The sequence below is a fragment of the Onychomys torridus genome, chromosome 1 (assembly GCF_903995425.1).
Source record: "Onychomys torridus chromosome 1, mOncTor1.1, whole genome shotgun sequence".
Classification (NCBI taxonomy): Eukaryota; Metazoa; Chordata; class Mammalia; order Rodentia; family Cricetidae; genus Onychomys; species Onychomys torridus.
In genome coordinates, this window is record NC_050443.1 from 81,014,093 (window position 1) to 81,034,967 (window position 20,875).

The 20,875-nt window shown below is 49.5% G+C and overlaps 1 protein-coding gene across 1 annotated transcript in view; it reads left to right on the forward strand.

Moving 5' to 3' along the window:
• Clpb (caseinolytic mitochondrial matrix peptidase chaperone subunit B) overlaps positions 1-16,151 on the forward strand; it is a 124,364-nt gene extending 108,213 nt beyond the window's left edge. The window contains exons 8-16 of the mRNA XM_036188175.1: positions 1,676-1,753; positions 2,932-2,987; positions 7,424-7,468; positions 7,941-8,102; positions 13,869-14,025; positions 14,617-14,690; positions 14,831-14,950; positions 15,139-15,243; positions 15,835-16,151. Coding sequence (XP_036044068.1) covers positions 1,676-1,753; positions 2,932-2,987; positions 7,424-7,468; positions 7,941-8,102; positions 13,869-14,025; positions 14,617-14,690; positions 14,831-14,950; positions 15,139-15,243; positions 15,835-16,086 — 1,049 coding nt within the window. The 3' untranslated portion in view covers positions 16,087-16,151. The remainder of the gene's footprint in view (positions 1-1,675; positions 1,754-2,931; positions 2,988-7,423; positions 7,469-7,940; positions 8,103-13,868; positions 14,026-14,616; positions 14,691-14,830; positions 14,951-15,138; positions 15,244-15,834) is intronic.
• The last annotated feature ends 4,724 nt before the right edge of the window (positions 16,152-20,875 follow it).

Consider the following 20,875-nt stretch of genomic DNA (forward strand, 5'->3'; position numbering starts at 1 on the left):
ACTCCTCTTCAGACAGGCTTGGGGTTTCCTCCTTATCCCTGTGTTCAGGCCCATGAGGTCTCTGGAGCCCTTCTCCTAACCAGCCTTTCAGAGACTCCCAGCCAGCCAGGTAGAGCAGATTCAGATGGCAGCCCAGGGAGCAATCAGGCCAGTTCCCCAGGCCCTCCTCTGGGAGCAACTCCTGCAGCACAGGTGGCTAGTCTGGTTCTTGAGTTTACACTGCTCCAGCTGTTTCTAGAAGGTGAGGAAGACCACAAGCATGGGGCTGCAAGCCTTAGACAGGAGGTCCAGACTCAGCTGGCTCCTACCTATCCTCCTGTTCGTGTATGTCATCACCCCTGCCACCCTCTTTGTGCCGGCCACCTCTTCGGATCCTGTCAGCCCCTGTGATCTGTCATTGGTCCTGCAGCTGCTTTGAAGCTTAGCTGCATAACATTTGGGAGCTTGACTCCTCAAGGTTGGCAGGCACATCCCTAAGACTGTTGACTCCTTCTCCATTGAGTATGTTTCCAGGTCTTGTCCTCTGACATACATCCTTTTCTTATTTTCCTCGACACTCTGGGGACCAGACCAGACACACTGTTCCATCTGCAGACAGACCTGGACTGACATTGCACAGTGCTCTGTCCTCTTCCTGCTCCTAACCACTGTTTCCATTAGCACAACCCAAATTGGAACTCACTTCTTAAAGCAGCTGTGTTGTGATTTTCTTTTCTTTTCTTTTCTTTTTTTTTTTTTTTTTTTTTAATAAAAGCAAGTTTTGGGAAAGAAGCAACTCTTACATGAGTTAAACAAGTCTCTTTCACCGTCTTCTATTTCCTATTCCAGATAATCGAGTTAAAAACCATTTCCCTTCAGTGTTTCTGTGGGTCTTGAATAAATGCATTGTTGGTAGTTTCCAGTTTTACCTAGTGTACAGGTGTTCAATAAACGACTCTTCTTCCGGTTCCGCCTCATTCCACTCCCTGCTCTTCCACTTAAGGCCTGATTCTCCCACTCCATAGCTGATACTCAGCCTCCTTACCTTCACGCATAGCCCTTGAACACTTCTTATTCTTGAAGAAGGGCTTCAAGGAACTTAGTACAGATCTGTCCCACTCCTCACCCTCAGCCTTCCAGAAGCCATAGTTAGCAAAGATAGACCACAAGCTCTACACTACCCTTGATTGACTTCCAGAAATGCTTTTGGCTCTGTTGTGTCCACATAACAGAGCAGACCTCGGTTTCCCCAAATGGGAAAGAACCCAAATCTTACACTTCTCTGGATCCCTGGATATTACCATAAAATTATTCTTCTACTATTTCCCCAGGTGCGTAGAGGGGTGACCAGCGAGAGTTAACGTTCCTCTCAGATTCTCCTTCACCAATCCCCAACCCCCTTCACCTCCATTCACCATCCACCCGCCTTTCGGTTTCCCTGGCAACGCTGAGTGCTCATCCTGGAAAACTTTATCCGAAATCTGCTCTGGGCAGCTTTCCAAATCCATGCTAACCTGATTAGGTGTCTCTAGGGGCCTTGCCAGCTAATCAGATTAGGCAGCACTAATGGTAGTGAGGACTTTGAGTGGGCGCAGAGCAGTAAAACATATTGTATACTTAGTGATAATTATCCTGCCTTTTGTGTCATTGATTTATTTGTCTCCCTCCCCATCCCGTGTTGTATGTTTGGCCGTAGCGATCCGGAGGAAGGAGAATGGCTGGTACGATGAGGAGCACCCTCTGGTCTTCCTCTTCTTGGGATCATCTGGAATAGGTAATCACAGCAGATCAGCCACTGGGGCAGGAGAGCTAGAGAAGCATCTGGCCTCAGCCTGACAACTCCAGAAACAGCTGCCCCAGACTACAGAGCCACCAAGAAAAAAGACCTGGACTTCTTCATCGTGGGCCATGTTACCAAGAGCAGGAATCACTACTCCTTCCCCTGTCATGGTGCAAGGGTGCATCAGACTATTGGAGCCTGTTAACTCTGGCCCAGCTACTGAGCATCCCTATAGGCTCACCTCTGGGACAACTGACCCACCTTCACTGCCTGGCACGTGAGCTGTACTCTGGGTAGCCTACCTTTGGGAAGCTCAGGAAAACTGTGCACAGTGTACAGCAGAACTGATTGGAGTAGGGGCGTGGATACTTTTCTAGTCAGTTGGGCTGTATTCTCTGAACTAATTCTCTGCCTTTCCTCCACCCCTAACTCCCTCCATGGTCTTGATGGGTATCTCAGGGTCTAGCCACTACCTCTTCCCTCCCAGCACCTCCATGGATCTGACTCTCCTCAGATCCCAGAGGGCGATAACCCTGATCATGAAGCTCTATGTACCACATAGTGACTTTACCGTCATTCTAGATTGGCCCTTCCAAGCTACCACATTGGAGTTGTCCTCTTTGTCACAAGAAGATCTGTGGAGCCAGTGGGAAGTACTCTATCCTCTTCTAGCCTTTTCTTGGCTTGAGGTTTCAGGGTCTAGCTGAATGGCTGGACCATGAGTGTTTAAGAGAGATGCAGGGCACTCCTAGAAGAGATAGGTTTGTGCTAAGCTTCAAAGGATGAGTTGGCTTATGAGTCCTCCTGCCTGCCACCACTCTGGGGGTGCTGCTACAGAGAAAACACCTAGTTCCATCACAAGAAAATTGGGAGGCAGTGTAGACTTTCATTGTGGTCCCAGCTTTACCATCCATTCCTTGGGTGACCTTGGGAGAGCTTCTGACTCTCAGCTCCCTATCCATAGAAGGAGTGCTTGTCCGTGTGCATGCATCCCTATTGTTTGTTTGTTTAGAGGCAGGGTCTCTGTCTACACCCTTAGCTGTCCTGGAACTCCTGCCTCTGCCTCCTGAGTGCTGCGATCAGAGGTGTGAGCCACCACTGCCGGGCCTAGTGTTCTTTCACTCCAAAGATTGACATCTGGTCCTGATCCAGCTCATCTCCCTTATTCCTAGGGAAAACTGAGCTGGCCAAGCAGACTGCCAAGTATATGCACAAAGATGCCAAAAAGGTAAGGAATTAAGACCCAGGTCTTGTCTATAAGCCAGAGAAACCATGCCATTCATGCTTGTCCTGAAATCTAAGGAGCAGCCAGTCAAAAAGCTGGGCCCTGGCCCCAGAAGCAGCAGGCCTCAGCTCTAGCCAGGAATTGCTCCAGGAATTAATGCTTTCATGCCTCAGTTTCTCCAGCTGTGAAATAGAAATGATTGTCCTTAGTCTACCTGAGTTAGGACTCTTAGGAGAACTAAATGAGATTCACCTGCACATAGCCAAGCATCTTGCTGGATGTACTCACAGCTAATACAGTATTTATTGAGGCCCCTGTCTGCAGGAGCTCAGGCTAGCTAGGTGTTCCAGGCAGGGCTGTGCTCCAGAGAACCTTGGAAGTTACTGGAGCAAACAACTAAGAAGGGTATGGTGGCTGCTGCTCCTCCACCTAGTGTGTGCCCTCAACTGGGACTGCTGCTCTGCTCCTTCCTGTAGCCCAGAGCCCTGGGTTCTCCCCAGTAAAGTCCATCCCCAGCTCCATTTATCCACACCTGGCTTTTAAAGGCCTTGGGTGACAGGAGATGCTTTTGTACTTGGGTGACAATACAAAATACTCAGTGAAGGCTAAGTATCTTCCCAACATTAAGGCTAAGTTCCCCATTTGCCAGGAGGTTGCCCTGGACTCCAGTGTGCTTGCCTGGTTTCATGGACATCTCCCCTCCTCCCCACCCCCTACAGGCAAAGAAGGGTTGCTTAGGCCCTTTCCAGCCAAGTAGCTTCAGCAGTCGAGTCCTGAACTCCTCTTACCTGTGACCTGCCTGCTCCCTTGCCTCCTCCCTGAGGATTCTTGGAGCCACAGAAACAAGGGGTGGGGGGCCCTTCTGTGGATCAGCTGGCAGGAAACTTAAACCCTCCTGTCTCTGCCACAGCTGTGCTCAACCTCTGCAGACCCACTAGACAGGCAGGCAGGCAAGAAGAAGTGTGTGGCATGCTAATGGGCTCCAACCGAAGTAGCAGCTTTAGACAATTCATCAGGTTGGCAGCGATTGAAACAATTAGCACTCTGGAAAGGGCCATAAACTAGTGAGACTATTAGGAAAGATGCAGTTACGGGCAGGAACCACCTGATTAGGGATGAAGAATTCTGAGTGGTTTAATTTTAATACTGTCAGAAAGGTTAATATTTAATTACAAATTATAATCTCCTTACCCATGCCGTCTTAATATATCTTCATGCACACTGGAAATAGGAGAGTCTCTTGTTGCTGTAGAAAGAAGAGGCCTATTAGAAGACTGATGGTACAGATACTTTTTAGGGAGATAGAATCATTCACCCACCCCACCACCCCACCACCCACCCCACCCCACCCCGGTCAGGGCGTCCCACAAGTGAGATGGTGTCTTCTTCCATCAGTATATGCCTCCCTAAGAATGCAAGGATCACCATGTCCTGCCTAAACCTGCTGTCTGACAGTGAGCTATGGTGTACCAAGCTCCAGAGCCAGGGACCCTCAGCTGGAGTTCCAGTTCTGTTTTCTCCTGGCCCTAGGTAGCTCCTTACTTGAAAAATCAGCTTCCTTGTCTCAGGGCAGAGCTCTTCAGTTGTGTCCGAGGTTGTGGTAAGCATTAACTTGCTCAGGCTTCAACACGATGTCATAGACTACTCCCTTACCTTTATCCTGCCCCACCTGCTTTATGTTCTTACGTGATCCTATGAGGAACTCAGCATGGTGCTAACTTAGATCTGCTCTTTAGTTGAGAAAATTGAAACCTTAGAATAGCAAGTGGCTTGCCCAAGGTCATTTGGTAGGAGGAGGCGTGAACCCAGAGTCAGAGTCCAGCTTTCCATTCTTTCCTTAGCACTGTTATTCTCAGCTGCTCTAGGGGTGAGGAGGCAGACATGTTGATTAATCTGTTTCATAGAGAGAGATGAGATGCATAACAGGCCCCCAAAACACTTATTAAATCATAGGTGATTCTTCTTAAAACCCCTTATCTGTCCAGCCCCCCTGTGCCAACTTATTACAGAATACATTTACATGAACATTGTCTGCCCATGGAGCATTCATGTTTGAAGCATGCTTTCAAAATCCAAGAGAACCCTGGACTGTAAGCTGACTAACCAGTGCTCCTGACACCTCCAGGACACTCCATGAAGCAGAAAGTGTTCGGTTTGAGCCCAGTGACACATGGGTCATCAAAAGTAGGAGCTCTCTTCCAGTGCCTCCCAAGGTGGCTCATGAACTGAACTGAGCACTTGCCTGGGAGTCCAGTTCTGGTCTGCTTCTCTAGTTTTTTACTGGTTTGTGAAGAAGCACTAATGCCTTACTGCCTCCCGAGACGTTATTTATAGCTACGTGTTTTTCTTAGCAGGTCCATTTGTGAGCTCCTTGGTTTTTATCCCCCTCAGCTTCTGTACTGTTTCTCCCCAACGGGACAGCCTTGTTAACTCTCATCTGAGTTAGTAATCCTTGAGGAAGAACCTCTGTTCTGGGATGGCATCATAAGGTCAGGTACTGGAGCCCAAAAGACTTCGGAGTTTTAGTGGCAGTATGGTTACAAGTTAAGAGCAAGTATTTGGTGGGACTGGCTGGGACCCTGGTTTCACCAGTTTTCTAAGTAGTGGGTTCCATAATGCTGCTTATCCCATTAGATTACTGAGACAGTGATGTCAAATGTTGCATCCATTACTCACAGTATTACATGCTACCCAGAATGCACAGTCAGTACATGCTGGATGAGCCCTTAGTTGCTGTTGTCTCAGTCTGTACATAACCCCAAGTTAAAGTCACATGTAACCTGCCAGGCGGCGGTGGTGCATGTCTTTAATCCCAGCACCCGGGAGGCAGAGACAGGCAGATTTCTGTGAATTTGAGGCCAGCCTAGTCTACAAATCAAGTTCCAGGACAACCAGAGATACACAGAGAAGTCCTGTCTCAGAAAGAAGTCTTATGTAACCAAAAAGATTTTAGCCAAGAATATTAAGCCCAAAAACTTGTCCAAGCCTCTTAGCAAGACTCTGAAATAGACTCTAGAATAACTGGGTGAGGTTGCTATAAGGAAGTACCACTCTGTACCTTCTGGATCCTGTGACAGTCCCTTCTGAGCACAAACCTCTGAACCTTTCAAATGAAGACCATGAGAACCCAGCTGATTGGCAGAGGGGGAAGTGAAGGGCAGGATTTGTCATGACTGAAAACGTACCAGCAAAGCCTGCATGACCTTAGACAGGATACTCCAGTCTGTGGCTGTTTCTTCATGTCCTGCTTACCACAGGCTTGTAGTTCTAAGAACATTACCAGGCAGGTAGTAAGCATGGCACATGTCAACTGTTATAATGTGTGTCCATGACTCTTCCAGACTTTAGCTCCCTCTGGTCAGCACTTTGAACTTCCCACAGTCGTCCTGCACCTTTCCAGAAGCTTCTGTGAATGCACTGATGAGATGCTCTTGAATATGGTGCTCATGCCCCATGAACTGAGAGCAGTCCCCAGCTGTCCTTCCCATTGGCCTAGGTCTCTCCTCAGGCCCTAGCTGGGGTCACACAGACAGAACCTGGCTTGAGGGCTAATGCCACAGTCAGTGGCAGCTCTGGATCCAAGCACGTCCCTCCAGCCTGTACCCATGTGCGGTGACAGGACAGACTACTCAAAGCACTTGGCTGAGTGGCTGCCTGCACAGTGGCCTGGCTGCAACACAACTGTGGGTGCCTCCTTCTGAGTGTCCTGGTGCCACGGTGCCCTCAGCTCTTGGGAGCAGCAGTACCGTACATTGTATAAGAGCTCGGAAGGAGAGGGGAGCAGAATTTTTTGATAGTTGGGTACCCATGACAAGGAAGGGGTTCTCTGCCTCTGCCAAATCACCAACTCTAGCACCTCTTTCCCTGGCACTAACTGTGGCCTTCTCGCTGAGAAATTAGCCTCATGCCGTGGTGGAGAGAGGAGACCTGGAGGGTCAGGTACCTTATAAGAAAAAAAGGAGGAGGAAATAATAGCTATGTACTATAGAGGAAAACACGGGGACACAGGCCTCCCACTGCCTTGCAAAGTGGAGCACTGTGGAGCCCCGTCCTTCATCTCTGCCGTCTACGCTGGTGGTGCTGACCTTGACCATGCCTGCCTGCTCCACTCAAGCAGCTGCTCTCCAAGGACACATGTGGAAGGGAGGGGAGTGGGAGCTACAGGTAATGTGGTAAGAAGACCAATAGAAGCTACCTGAGGGAAGGGCATCTGAATCATTTAGAAAGGCAGAGATGTGATTTGGACTTAGCAAGATAGACAATGGAGATGTCTTGTGGGAGAGTAAATAAAAACTAGGAAAAATGCGGACTTCTGAGAATGTGACAGACATCTCAAGCTGCTGTGCCCTGAAGGCCAGGAGAGTTGAGGGCTCTGGCCTGGGCCCTTCCCCTGCCTCCTGTCTCTCACACTGACATACCTCTGGCTTTTTTCCATGTAGGGCTTCATCCGGCTTGACATGTCTGAGTTCCAGGAGCGACATGAGGTAGGATGGTCTACTTTGGTGTTTTGTATGATATGTCACTTGGCCTCCAGGCTTCCAGAAATTCCAGCAGCTCTAGGATTTGTCATGGGGGTGCGGGGGGGGGGGGGGGAGCAGGGCATACACACAATAGAGTCACTAATGTGCTCTTTACAAAATTTGCTCTGAAGAAACTGATCCATCTACTCTCCCATGGCTGGATTCCTGACCTGTAGCTGACTATCTTGCTGAAACTGGCCCTCTTAATACTGTACGCAGCCATCTTCCTACACTGGCCCCATATTGTAGGCTGAAAACACAAAAGAAGCTGAGTGGTGGTGGCGCACGCCTTTAATCCCAGCACTCAGGAGGCAGAGGCGGGTGGATCTCTGAGTATAAGGCCAGCCTGGGCTACAGAGCAATACAAGGCTATACAGAGAACCCCTGTCTCAGTGCGGGGCGAAGACCTTCCTAACATGTTCTTGCCCTACACCAGGTAGCCAAGTTTATTGGGTCTCCACCAGGCTACATTGGCCATGAAGAGGGTGGCCAGCTGACCAAGAAGCTGAAGCAGTGCCCCAATGCAGTAGTCCTCTTTGATGAAGTGGACAAGGCCCATCCAGATGTGCTCACCATTATGCTGCAGCTGTTTGATGAGGTAAAAGCAGGCTGAGCCAAGATGGAGTAGTAGGGACACAGCATTAAGGGGTCTGCGGGCAATAGGAGCCTAGGGCCCAGAGCCTGTCTGGCTGGTCCTCTGATTACTGCTCACCTCCTCCCGTCTATGCCTGCCTGCCTGTGTGCGTGTTGCCTAAGAGGGCATCAGATCCCCCAGGGCTGGAGTTACTGATGCTAACTACCATGTGAGTTCTGGGAATCAAACCTAGGTCCTCTGGACAAGCAGCCAGTGCTCTGAACTGCTGAGCCAGCTTTCCAGGCCTGCACGAGTTCTTTTTAAATTCCAACCACATTATTACTAATGAAATGATATTACTGGTGTTCATAGTGCCCATCTCCTTACAAATGGGAAGTCCCCCCAAATAGACAAAATGAGCTATAAATGAGAACTTGCTTTCCTCAGTGCATTTGATGTGGCCCTCTAGTAAAGATTTCACAGACATCACTGCTGGTACTGTGATAGGGAGGAAAAAGTTAGCTCATTTTTTTTACAGACAAAAATACCAAAGTTCAGAGAAGGTATAAATGAAAACCGCGCGGCTACAGAGCTTCTGTGAAAAAAACAGGGTTGATGCCAAGCAGTGGTGGCGCACGCCTTTAATCCAAGCACTTGGGAGGCAGAGGCAGTTGGATCTCTGAGTTCAAGGCCAGCCTGGTCTACAAAATGAGTTCTAGATCAGCCAGGTCTGTTAAACAGAGAAACCTTATCTTGGCGGAGGGGGGGCGGTGCGGGGGGACGACGACAGGGTTGGACTGTGGATATATGTGATCCTGAGCCAGCTTTCCTCCGTACCTTGTCTCCTTAAGCCCGAGTGGTGACTGGTCCTCATAGCAGAGGACAGGCTCTACCTGCTCTAGGGTCCCTGCCCTTCCAGAAGACTGAGAACCAAGGGCTGAGTGGAGATGAGGACCTGTTCTCTTGCTAAGAGCTGTACTAGCTAGCACCATGTCTTTGGTCCCCTCCAGCTTCCCATGTCACATGAGGCACGGGGGGACTGTCTGAGAGCAAGTAACAGTTTAGGCCCCAAGTCACAGGATCCAAATGTCCCCACCAGCTGCACCAGCCTTTCCATCTGGCCCAGAGTTGCCTTTTTCCCAGGTGTGCTGGCTGCCTCTTCCCAGTCAGCTGGCCTGAGGGGAGGAAGGCCAGTCACACATGTACTTGGGGCCTGTCGGTCGGATTGAGGTGCTCAGCTGTGGATGACACCCACCCCTGCTGACTGAGCTCCCTAAGACGCAGGTAGAAAGGGGGCAGGTACTTGTTGGAGATGTTGTGCTTTGTGTGCTACCACAGACCATTCTAAGAAATGCACATGTATCAATTCTTCCCATCCTCACAGTGACACCGAGTTAAAGGTGGTTAGCCCAGGGAGGTCATTCCAAAGCTTGCAGGCTACATGACTGCCATTGTCTAGGGCCAGAAGGAGGCCAATCTGTAAGGAAGCATTTGAGAGGAGAGCACAGCTCAGGGGGGTGAGCTGGCAGCCTGTTTGGCCTCTGGCCTTCCTCACAGATTCATATGGTGGCCTTCTTGGCCCCAAGAGAGGTGAAGCGGCTGCAGACAATCAGCCCAACTAGAACATGTAATACCTCCATGAAAGCCAGTCCACCTCTGTCCTGCCTCAGGGTTCCACTAAAGACCTCTTAGGAAGCTGACACTAATTCCTTCCTCCTACGTGCAGCCCAGCCTGCTGGTTTGTGATGCTCTTTTTACTCAGCCAGGTTTAAAGATATGCTTGCTGAGGATGGGACTTTGACTGGAGTACCTCAGTCACTGACCCAAGCCCTCCAAGCCAGAAAATGCTCTGCTGACTAACTGTAATTGTGGTTTTTTGAGGTAGGGTTTCTCTGTGCGGTCCTGGCCGTCCTGGCTCTGTAGACCAGGCTGGCCTCAAACTCAGAGACCCGCCTGTCTCTGCCTCCCGAGTGCTGGGATGAAGTGTGTGTGCAAGCATGTGTTTATGAGGTGAACTCAGAGAGGGGGAAAGAGGAAAGCTGACACCGCAGAGCCCCAGGGATCTATTGCTCTTCTCCAGTGCTGTCAGACAGGAAGCAGGAACAGAGTGGTACAGTGGTCGCTAAGGGACACACAACTAGGAAGGAGGCTCAGAGGTAGCGCACTTGCCTAGCATGCTGCAGGTCCTGAGTTCTATCCTGTGTGTGTGCACGCGCGCATACCCCAAATAATATTTAAAGCAGGCAAAGGATATAGATTTATCCTACAGGGAATAAGGAACATTTCAAAGATCTTTAAGCAGCAGAGTTAGATTTTCACTCTACAAAGGCCCTGAAGGCAGGTCTGCAAAGGAGGCCTAACAGGAGGAGACCCAGTGAGGAGACACCTGAAGAATCCATCTATAGCTGTAGCAGCTTGGTCTAAAGCAGGTTCTATGGGATGCAGAGAACCCCTAGACATTTGCCTGTGAGGAGAGGGAGGTGCCCACATGAGCTGATTTCTGGCCAGAGTAATCAAATGGCTGAGCCATGAGTTAAACAAGGAAATCTGCAAGTCAGGCAGCAGATACAGACCCCATCTGTAGGAAGATGCACCTGGGGACTGGCATTTGCTGAGAAGGTGATGCCTGTGAATCAGCCCCTAGATACTCCAGAACTTAGGAATGCTCTGGCCAAAAGTCACAGTCAGGATTCTTTCAGCACAGAGGCTAACAGAGGCCTCCAAGGGGATGCCACATCAATCTAAGCAAGGTTCTAGGGTTCAGAACCAGTGAGGGATTGAACTGCACGCCTGGCACGAATCAGGAAAGTTTCAAAGAGGGAGTCACTGCAGTGATGGGCAATCCACGGTGTGTAGCTCATGTGTTTATCCATGAAGCATTGTGCAGGCAGAGGGGGCACAGCCTGTGGTATTACTGGTGAGCTGAGTGGACAGGACACCTGAGGTAGCTGCTGTGCAGCAGGAAGTAACAAGTGCAGCAGGAGAAGGGCACATGATTTCAGACTTGGGGGTGATAGAAGTCCCTGAACCATAACTGCACTGAGAAAATCAAGAATTCTATGGCTGTCACCAAAGCACCATGAATACTGGGGTTATCTCCAGTGGATACAGCACTTATAGCCCAGTGTAGAAATCCTAGAAAAGCCTGGTCCCTTGGAAGCTATTTCCTCCTCTCATTAAGGACTCATAAGGATTTGAATCCTAAGTATTGGCAGGGCAGACAGGCAGCTCATAAGCCTGGGGTGAGGTTTGCACCCCAGCCAGGACAGCTGACAAGGACAGCTTCATCTTTGGAACACATCTTAATTGCCAAGGAAACAGGTGAATGGGAAAGTCACCCTTGGAGTCAGTTGTGCGCTGCTCCTGCTCCCATCGTCCACCTAGGACCATCCTGAGGCCCAGTTAGGAGCAGAGCTTTGGTCTGTCCTATTGAAATTGCTGCTAGTTATTGCTTTGTCCAGGACAGTAATGCATGAACCCAGTCGTCAGAAGCCAGTGTGGAACACATGAAGTGCCATGTGCACGTGCTTGGTCATGTCACACAAGCACCCAGACTTGGCTCCAAGTTCAAGCTGTTCCCCACTGATTCTGTTGTGTTAGAGCCACTCTCTGTGAGCAGAGGCAAGAGCAGAGAGTTCAAGGGCAACAGGGTGACCCGCTCCAAAATGTGGGGAGCCGTGCCCCTTTGGAGGGAGGACTAGACAAAACAAGCCTGGAAAGCATGCCCAGCACTGGGGATTCTTGCCTCTGCATGGACTTTAGAAGCAAAGACTGTCCCTGCTTCGTTCTGGTGCCATCAGGGAAGGAGAAAGAAAGTTTGACCTAAGCATGGTGACAGGTTTAGGCAAGGGCAGGAGCCCACCGTGGTTTAATGATCTGTCCCCAGGGCAATGTTCTCTAGCTCTGTCATACCTCAGATAACCTCAGGCAAAGATTATCTCCCTCATCCTCACACTCGTCTCCAGTAAGAAGCAAAGGATTCAAACTAAGTTTGGCCTAGAAGGAAAGCATAAGACACCCTTGGGATGCTCTCTAGCCTGGTGCAGAGAAGGCATAGCTCTGGAGTCAGTTTGTCTCTCTTGTCCTGTAATTCTGGCTGCAAGACTATAAACAAGTTGCTAATCTCCGAAGTTTGAGTTCTTTGTGGTTGTAAAGATTCAAGCAATCATGCCAGGCGGTGGTGGTGGTGCACACCTCTAATCTCAGCTAAGCCAGGTGGATTTTTGTGAGTTCAAGGCCAGCCTGGTCTAAAGAGTAAGATCCAGGACAGGCACCAAAACTACGCAAAGAAACTCTATCTCAAAAAATAAATAGATGGATGGATGGATGGATGGATGGATGGATGGATGAAGGAAGGAAGGAATTTGGCGATCAGCAAGTGAGTGCTGGATGCCTGGGCCAGACACTGGCCCTGCAATGATGAGCAGCCTGGCCTCTACCCAGAGGGGCTCCGTTCTGGCAGATGGATGCTGTAGAGCACTGCAGTGATGGAAGTGGTGCCCTTGCCTGTGTGGACCCTTGCCACTCCATTGATTCCTCTCAATGAGGCCCTGCTCACTGCTGTCAACTGTCCATTGTTGGTATACAGATGACCTTAAGGTTTACTATATGACCAGGCCTCTGCCCCCTTCACCTGGTTCCTTTCAGAACACTGTGCTTTTACTCTCCTGTTTTTTCCATTTGTTCCTGTTCCTATTCTTTGGTGTACATATCTCTAGGAGAGATGGTTTCCTCAGTGTCACTTCTGGAAAGAACTAAACATCCCAAGAAAATTTCCCAAAGTGCTTAAAGGAAGAACCTCACCATCTCTTGCTCTTTGCCAGGATGGAGGATGGCTCCAAAGGTAGATAAGCTGAACCTGGTGGCACACGCCTGTAATACCAGCACTAGGGAAATAAGAGATGGATGGGTAGGTAAAGATGAAAAGCTGGAGAGGCAGTGGCTAAGAGTGCTTGCTTTTCAGTTCCTAGCAGCCATGCCATGTGGCTCACAACCACCTGTAACTCCAGCTCCAGAAGATCTAGTGCCCTCTTGACTTCTACAGCTACCCACACATGCATAGTATATACTACATATCAAAGAGCCAGGCACAGTGACACACGCCTTTAATCCCAGAACTTGGAAGGCAGAAGCAAGTGGATCTCCGTGAGTTTGAGGCTAGCTTGGTCCACATACTGAGTTCCAGAGCTACATATTGTCTGAGAGAGAGAGAGAGAGAGAGAGAGAGAAGAAAGAAAGGAGAGAGAGAGGAAGGAAGGAAGGAAGGAAGGAAGGAAGGAAGGAAGGAAGGAAGGAAGAAATGAAAATGTAGAAGTGAGACTGTCTGACTTTATCAGACATCGTTAGCCGCAGGAATAACAGCTGTCGGACCATGTGCCCAGCATGGCTTCCTGAAGCTCTTCCACCAGTGACCACTTGTGGTCCTCATATTCAACTCTAAGATTCCCTCCTTGCACTTCCACACTTCCCTCCCAGGCTTCCCTTCATCATCATCATCATCTGTTTCCTGGTCTCACTGACCTGATAGACCAGGATCATGACAAGGCTCGGAGAATTCCAACTCAGAGTAGACCTCCAAAGGAAGTGTGCTTGGGTGGGAGTCAGACTGGCCACTGGAAACCAGGATTGCTAGATGGCCTGAGCTTCCAAAAGCAGGTGCACCTCCCCTGGAGGCCTCAGTTGGTAAAGCCATTGTCAGGGTGTGAGTCCTATGCTCAGGGTGTTTCCAGTAGGAGGCAACAGCACAGGGCTTTGGGAAACAGCTACCATTCTTACCCTCATTCTTACCAGGGCCGCCTGACAGATGGCAAGGGGAAGACCATTGATTGCAAGGATGCCATCTTCATCATGACTTCCAATGTAGCCAGTGATGAGATCGCCCAGCATGCATTGCAGCTGAGGCAGGAAGCTTTGGAGATGAGCCGAAATCGAATTGCCGAGAACCTTGGTATGATGTATGGCCTGGGCTATCCAGGGAGGTGATCTGACCACTTGCTTACCTGGGGGTAGAAATGGAGTTGAGATCCTTAGAGTGGAAAGTAGGTATCATCCCAGAGAGTAGTGGGGACAGGAGAGAGTGCCCCCTCCCTCCTTTAGTAACGCCTGAGCCCATTGGTTAACAGGATGGCCTCAGACCTACCACCCAGACCTAGGGACTAGAGAGATACACACTTAACAGAAACTCTGAGGAGACATCAGGTCAGACATTATGTAAGTGGGCAAGGCCTCACATATAAGGGTCTTGGAGATGGCATCAGAGAGAAGCTGCAGCTGCCTTTCTCCTCAGGGGGAGCCCTTGAGCCTCTTTGCTGAGTCAGAGCTCAGGTCTTCTGCCTCAACCCAGCCACACCTGAGCTTATAGTTTGTGGCATCTGCGAGCCAGAGGGCCTCAGAAGTTAGCTGAGGCACTCAAGACAAGGCCCAGGACCTTAGACTGGCTACATGCACCCAACAGCAAGCCCAGGGCGCTTCCATGGGGCTGACAGAGCCCCAGAGGTCTTGAGTGTGGTGGGTAATACTTTATGATCTGTCTTCACAGGGGACGTCCAGATTAGTGACAAGATCACCATCTCAAAGAACTTTAAGGAGAATGTGATCCGCCCCATCCTGAAAGTGAGTGTTTCTTTTGGCCTCCTGCTGGGGCTTGGGGACAGAGGAACCACTCCAGAAATATGGAAGTCCCTGTCTTCCCCATTGGTCCAGAAACTTCCCCACCATCACTGAGTGCTTCCACTTTTAACCTGGCTCTGCAGGCTCACTTCCGGAGAGATGAGTTTCTGGGGCGGATCAATGAGATCGTCTACTTCCTCCCTTTCTGCCACTCAGAGCTCATCCAGCTGGTCAACAAGGAACTGAACTTCTGGGCCAAGAGAGTAAGAGAACCGATTGCCCATGGGTGGGGATAAGAGATCTGGAACTCTTAAAATGATTCCTGCCCCTAAAGGTGTGTGTGGCCAGTGGTCCTGGGGGCCCAGTCTCTCAACGCCCCCTTGGAGCAATGTGCCTAGAGCTGGAAGGTACTAGGCAACATGCAGACAGGCCTTTCTCTGACCTACCTCAGGCCAAGCAGAGGCACAACATCACACTGCTGTGGGACCGCGAGGTGGCAGATGTGTTGGTGGATGGCTACAATGTCCACTATGGCGCACGCTCCATCAAGCATGAGGTGAGCACAGAAACCCGAGACAAGCATGGTATCTCTACACCTTCCTCCGTGGTGCCCCCAGCCCCAACTTTCAGGCTCAGGTGGTCTCCATGTAGTTCAGTCACTGGAATTATCTACACCAACAGTGAACAGAAGCCCCTTCAGAATTAAAAATAAAAGGTGATCAATTAAAACTGGTCTGTAGCCAGGCAGTAGAGCACAAACCTTTAATCCCAGCACTTGGGAGGCAGAGGTAAGCAGATCTTGTGAGTTTGAGGCCAGCCTGGTCTTCAGAGCCAGTTCCAGGACATCTAGGGATACAGAGAGAAACTTTGTCTCAAAAAACAAAACACAACACTAGTCTTTAAACGGGGTGAATAAGTATGAACCCTCATTAGAAGGACCTGGGCTGAGAGACTCAAGAACATCATGGAGCCTTTAGTAGTAACAGGTGAGCTAGTTACCATTAAGCCCAATTTGCAAGTGAAATCTGAGGCTCCGAGGTCTCTGACTTGCCCAGACAGTTAGTGGCAGAGGCCAGCTCCTGGCTCAAGCTGTAGGCCAGGTACAGGCCAAGGCAGTAATGGCCACGTCACCTTCTACTGCCTGCAGGTAGAGCGCCGTGTGGTGAACCAGCTGGCAGCAGCCTATGAGCAGGACCTTCTACCAGGGGGCTGCACCCTGCGCATCACTGTGGAGGACTCAGACAAGCACCTCCTCAAGAACCCTGAGCTGCCCTCACCCGAGGCTGAGAAGCGTCCACCACCCACACTGCGTCTGGAGATCATTGATAAGGACAGCAAGACCCGCAAACTGGACATCCGGGCACCACTCCACCCTGAGAAGGTGTGCTACACCATCTAGCATCCACCTGCCTGTATGTACCCTGAACATCTAATAAAGGCCCCTTGCTGTGGCATGGCAGCTGACCTACCGTCCCCTCATGCCTCCCCAAGGCCTGTGCCCTCCCCTGCCTTCTTGGTTGTGGGGTTCATAGTCTGTCACGATCTCCAAAGCAAAGAACAGGAAGGCCTGGTCTGCACCTCAGTGTGGACTCAATTCCATGCCATCACTAGAACATGAACATGTTGCCAGAAGCTCGGAAACATGGCAACAGAAAACAAGTCTGGCTGGAAGAAGACAGGGACCAGGCTGTGGTATGCCACCTCTGCTTGTGCTAATGCAGCTCATCCCCATGACGTCCCCATGGAGTGGAGGAAGGCAAGAGCCCCAAGCATGGTGGCTCCGTACTTTATTCTACAGCTGTCTCTTTTCCACACCCTACAAGTCTTTCTCCTAACCACCCTGGAGTCAAGCCTTACGACTAAGCCAGTGTAGGGCACCCATAGGTCTGAGTGGTTCCTTTTCCCGCCTTCCTCTGGGATGGGACCGTGATCCCTGGTGACCAAACTCCTCTGAGGAGGAGGCTGGCAATGCAGGTACTGGAAAACTATATGGGAGCAAGGTTGGGGTCAGACTCCATGCAGGTGGACATGGAGTGTGCCTCAGCCATCTCTTAACTGCTCTCCCAGGCAGGTGAATCTGGACTATGCCTGCTGATAGCTCAGCGTGGCATGCCCATTATGGACAGCTGGGCAGAATACAGCAGGCCTGGCAAGTCACTGTGCATCATCTGCAGAAGCCACCAGTTGCCACTGTTACGTACAGGATCTGAGTAGAACCCTCCTGCGTGTTAACTGGCTTCTGTCAGGATGCAGGGATGGTGCTGAAGGCAGTGCCGTGGGTCATAGAACAATGTCATGACAAGATGGTCAAGCCAGGGCATGATCACAGCTCTGGGTGGCACCACCTGGCCTGTTGGGCAGCCTGCTGCTCTCTACCTCAATAATTGTATTCTCTTCTTTATTTTGAAGTTGTTTAGACTTAGAAAATTATCCTCCCCCAAAAAGGTAAAACTCTCATACCTTTTCCCAGTCTCTTCATTCTCATAAAACCTTGGGTGATGGCAAAACCAGGACCAGGAAATGAGCATTGCCACATGCTCCTGCCCCATCTGCCAGCATCTGGAGTTCACCAGCCTTCCTCTGGTGTCCCTTTTCAGCTCCAGACCTGCCCAGAAACCCCACATTGCACTTCACTTTCCATTGCCTTCCCCTCTATCTGCCTGAGGCAGTTTCTGTGTCCTCGCTCTTCTGTGATCTGGACATTTCTAAAGAGTCCTTCAGCTTGGATTTGTCTAATGTTGTCACTGATGAGACAGGTCTGCATTCTTGGCAAGGTGACCACAGAAGCCATCTGCCCTGCTGCCTCCTGGCACTGGCCTGTTAACTGTAATCATGAGGTAAGGTTGTCTGTGTAAGAGTTCTCTACTGTAAATTGTAAGCTTTCAGGCTGGGGTGTTGTAGCTCAATAGTAGACCTTGCCTAACATGCATGAGGACCTGGGTTTGATTCCCAACACCACAAAAAATGAATAAACATATATATATATATATATATATGGAATTTTCCCCCCCGCCCCGGAAATGAAATCAAGCCTGACATACTGGCTTATGCCTGGACTCCCAGCAATTGAGGTAGGATTGTCACAAGTTCAAGGCTACCCTCTGCTACACTGTAAGTTCCAGACCAATCTAGGTTACATAGTAAAACCCTGACTCCAAATAAAAAGAGCCAAACAAGTAGATCTGTATGAATTCTAGACTGGCCTGGTCTACAGAGTGTTCCCCAGCCCAGCTAGAGCTACATAGTGAGACCCTGTCAAAAAAAAAAAAAAAAGTGAGAGGGCTCAGCAAGTTAAGGAGCTTGCTGCACAGCCTGATGATTCAAGTTCAGTCCCTGGAACCATATAAAGATGGAAGGAGAGACCAACTTCAAAATAATTGTCCTCTGGGCTGGAGAGATGGCTCAGAGGTTAAGAGCACTGGCTGCTCTTGCTGAGGTCCTGAGTTCAAGTCCCAGAAACCACATGGTGGCTCACAACCATCTGTAATGAGATCTGGTGCCCTCTTCTAGCATGCAGGCAGAACACTGTATAATAATAAATAAATCAAATCTTTTTTAAAATTGTCCTCTGGCTGGGCGGCAGTGGCACACACCTTTTATCCCAGCACTCGGGAGGCAGAGCCAGGTGGATCTCTGTGAGTTCGAAACCAGCCTGGGTTACAGAGAGAGATTTAGGACAGGCTCCAAAACTACACAGAGAAACCCTTGGGGGAAAAAAAAATTGTCCTCTGACCTCCACACATGCATTGACATGAGTTTCACTGCCCCCCCCCACGACACACAACACCCAGTAATAATAATAAATTTTAAAAAGGAATGAAAATGTTCTGGGAAGATACTTGAAGCTATTGAAATGTCACATGCTTAGAATTTTTCCTAGAGTTGTGTCCATCTCAGCTCAGACATTTTACTGTTGTATTTACTGTATTACTTAGGAAGACTTCATTGTTCCTTATTCATCCACCTGTGTTTATTCGTTGGTATTCTGTTCTAGAGAAACCTCTCACCTCATTCAGTAGTGTATGCTAACTTATTCTGTGGGTTGTCATGTAGTAGAAGTGTGTTGTTGCTCGGTGCAGCCCTGCTGGGCCTCTGGGAGCCTCATTCTGGCACCACAGACTCTTCAGGGCTCACTTACAGGTTCCATTCCACAGCTCCCAGGTCTCCAAGACTCCTGCTTCCTTTTGTTGTGTGAGCCAATGTTGATGCTTCAAGAGGAAGATCTGGACACCAGGGATGCTCAGTGGTGCCCAGGCCCTCCCAGCAGATGCACCAGGAAGTTAAAAGGTCTATTAACACACGCATACACACACATGTCTGGTTTTATCGATTCATCTGTGTAATGAAAAAAAAATAGAGTTCAAATTGGTGCCTACAGTCCAATCTAACACTGTAATGTGTGGCAGCCTTTTTTTTTTTTTTAGATTTATGTGTATTAGTGTTTTGCATGCATGTATATATATGCACCCTATGTGCACCCTAGAGGCCAGAAGAGGGTGCTTTATACCCTGGAATTAGATGTACAGGATGGTCTTAGGCAACCCCTGTGAAAGAGCCATTTGACCCCCAGAGGGGTCACCAACCACAGGTTGAGAACACTGCTCTAAGGGCGGTCTGATACCACACAGGAAACAAAGGAAAGAAACAGAAGAGGAAGCAGCAGAAAAGGAATAGGAAAGTCTTAAGAAGGGCCCTTCATGGGCTGGAGAGATGGCCCAGTGGTTAAGAGCACTGGCTGCTCTTCCAGAGGACCCGGCTTTCAGAGCACCTACATGGTGACTCAATACTGCCTATAACTCTAATTCCAGGGTGTAAAACACCCTCTCAGGGCCTCCAGGGTGTACAAAAAGCACTTTAATTAAACTTTTATGTGGGTTTGCTTTCATGTGGGGGAGAGATGTGTAGAGGACAGGGTCAGCCTCAGGTTCCTCAGTAGCCATTTCCTTGGGGTTTTTATTAGTACATTACATTTTATTAGCATTTATTACATGTTAACTTACTTGGTGTGTGGAAAGATGAAGGCATATAAGCCATGTCATGCATGTAGAGGTCTTGGAGACAGGTAAAGGAGCACCTTTGCCTGCTGAACCACCCAGTGGCCCGTACTTTTGAGACAGGGTCTCCCTGGGGTAGAGGCTGAGCTGCTTCCAGGGAGCTGCCTTCCTCCCTTGCTGGTGCTGTGGTTACAAGCATGTGCCACCACACTGAGCTTTTCATGTAAGTGCTAGGAACTGAACCATCTCCCCACCTCCATAATTAAACTTTTGAGTTGAAATATATATTTATGTATGTGCTGGTTAGTTTTAACTTGACACAAACTCAAGTCACCTGGGAAAAAGAGGACCTCGACGGAGGGATTGCCTCCATTTGGTTGGCCAGTGGGCAAGTCTGTGGGGCATATTTTAACTGTAAATTTAAGAGGGAGGACCCAGCCTTGTATGGGCAATGCCTTCCCTGGGCAGGCAGGCCTAGGTGTATAGCAAAGGTGGATGAGAAAGCCAATAAGCAGCGATCCTCTTTGGTCTCTGCTTCAATTCCTTCCTTGAGGTTCCCCCTCGAATTCTTGACTTGGCTTCCTTCGATGAAACAATTGTACCTATGGCAGTAGGAGGTTGGGAGTTCAGATCATCCTCAGCTACAAGCGCAAGGCCAGCCTGAGCTAGCTGAGTCTGTCTTTTAAGGGGGGCGAGGGGGCAGGGTTTAGTGGCTCATTCTTGTACTCCCAGAGTGGAGGCAGGAGGATAGTCCCTGGGAAGTGACTGAGGCCAGCCTGACCTACGTGAGACCCTGTGGAACAAACTAAATCCAAGACCCGCATGTACTCAGACTTGATAAAACTGACTGAAAGAACCACAGTCTCACCTCTGATCAAATGCAGACATTCTGAGTGAGTTGAACTGTAGACACTGGTCTCATGAGGGCATGCAGCTACTGCCTAGTGTCAGCAAAACTATCAACCTGCCACGTCAACAGCAAGTGTTAGCCAGCTATGGAAGGAGAATGTTTCCCTTTTATAATTAAGATTATTGAAGAGAATGGCCTTAGTTTTGGAAGATGCAAAGGCAACTTGAGCCATTTCAGGAACCTTAGTCTGCTGTGCCTGCTTGCACACTGAGGAGGAAAGGTTGCAGCCAGCGTTTGGAATCTGCAAGGTAGACAGAAATTGTTTGTACTCGTTTGGCAACTTT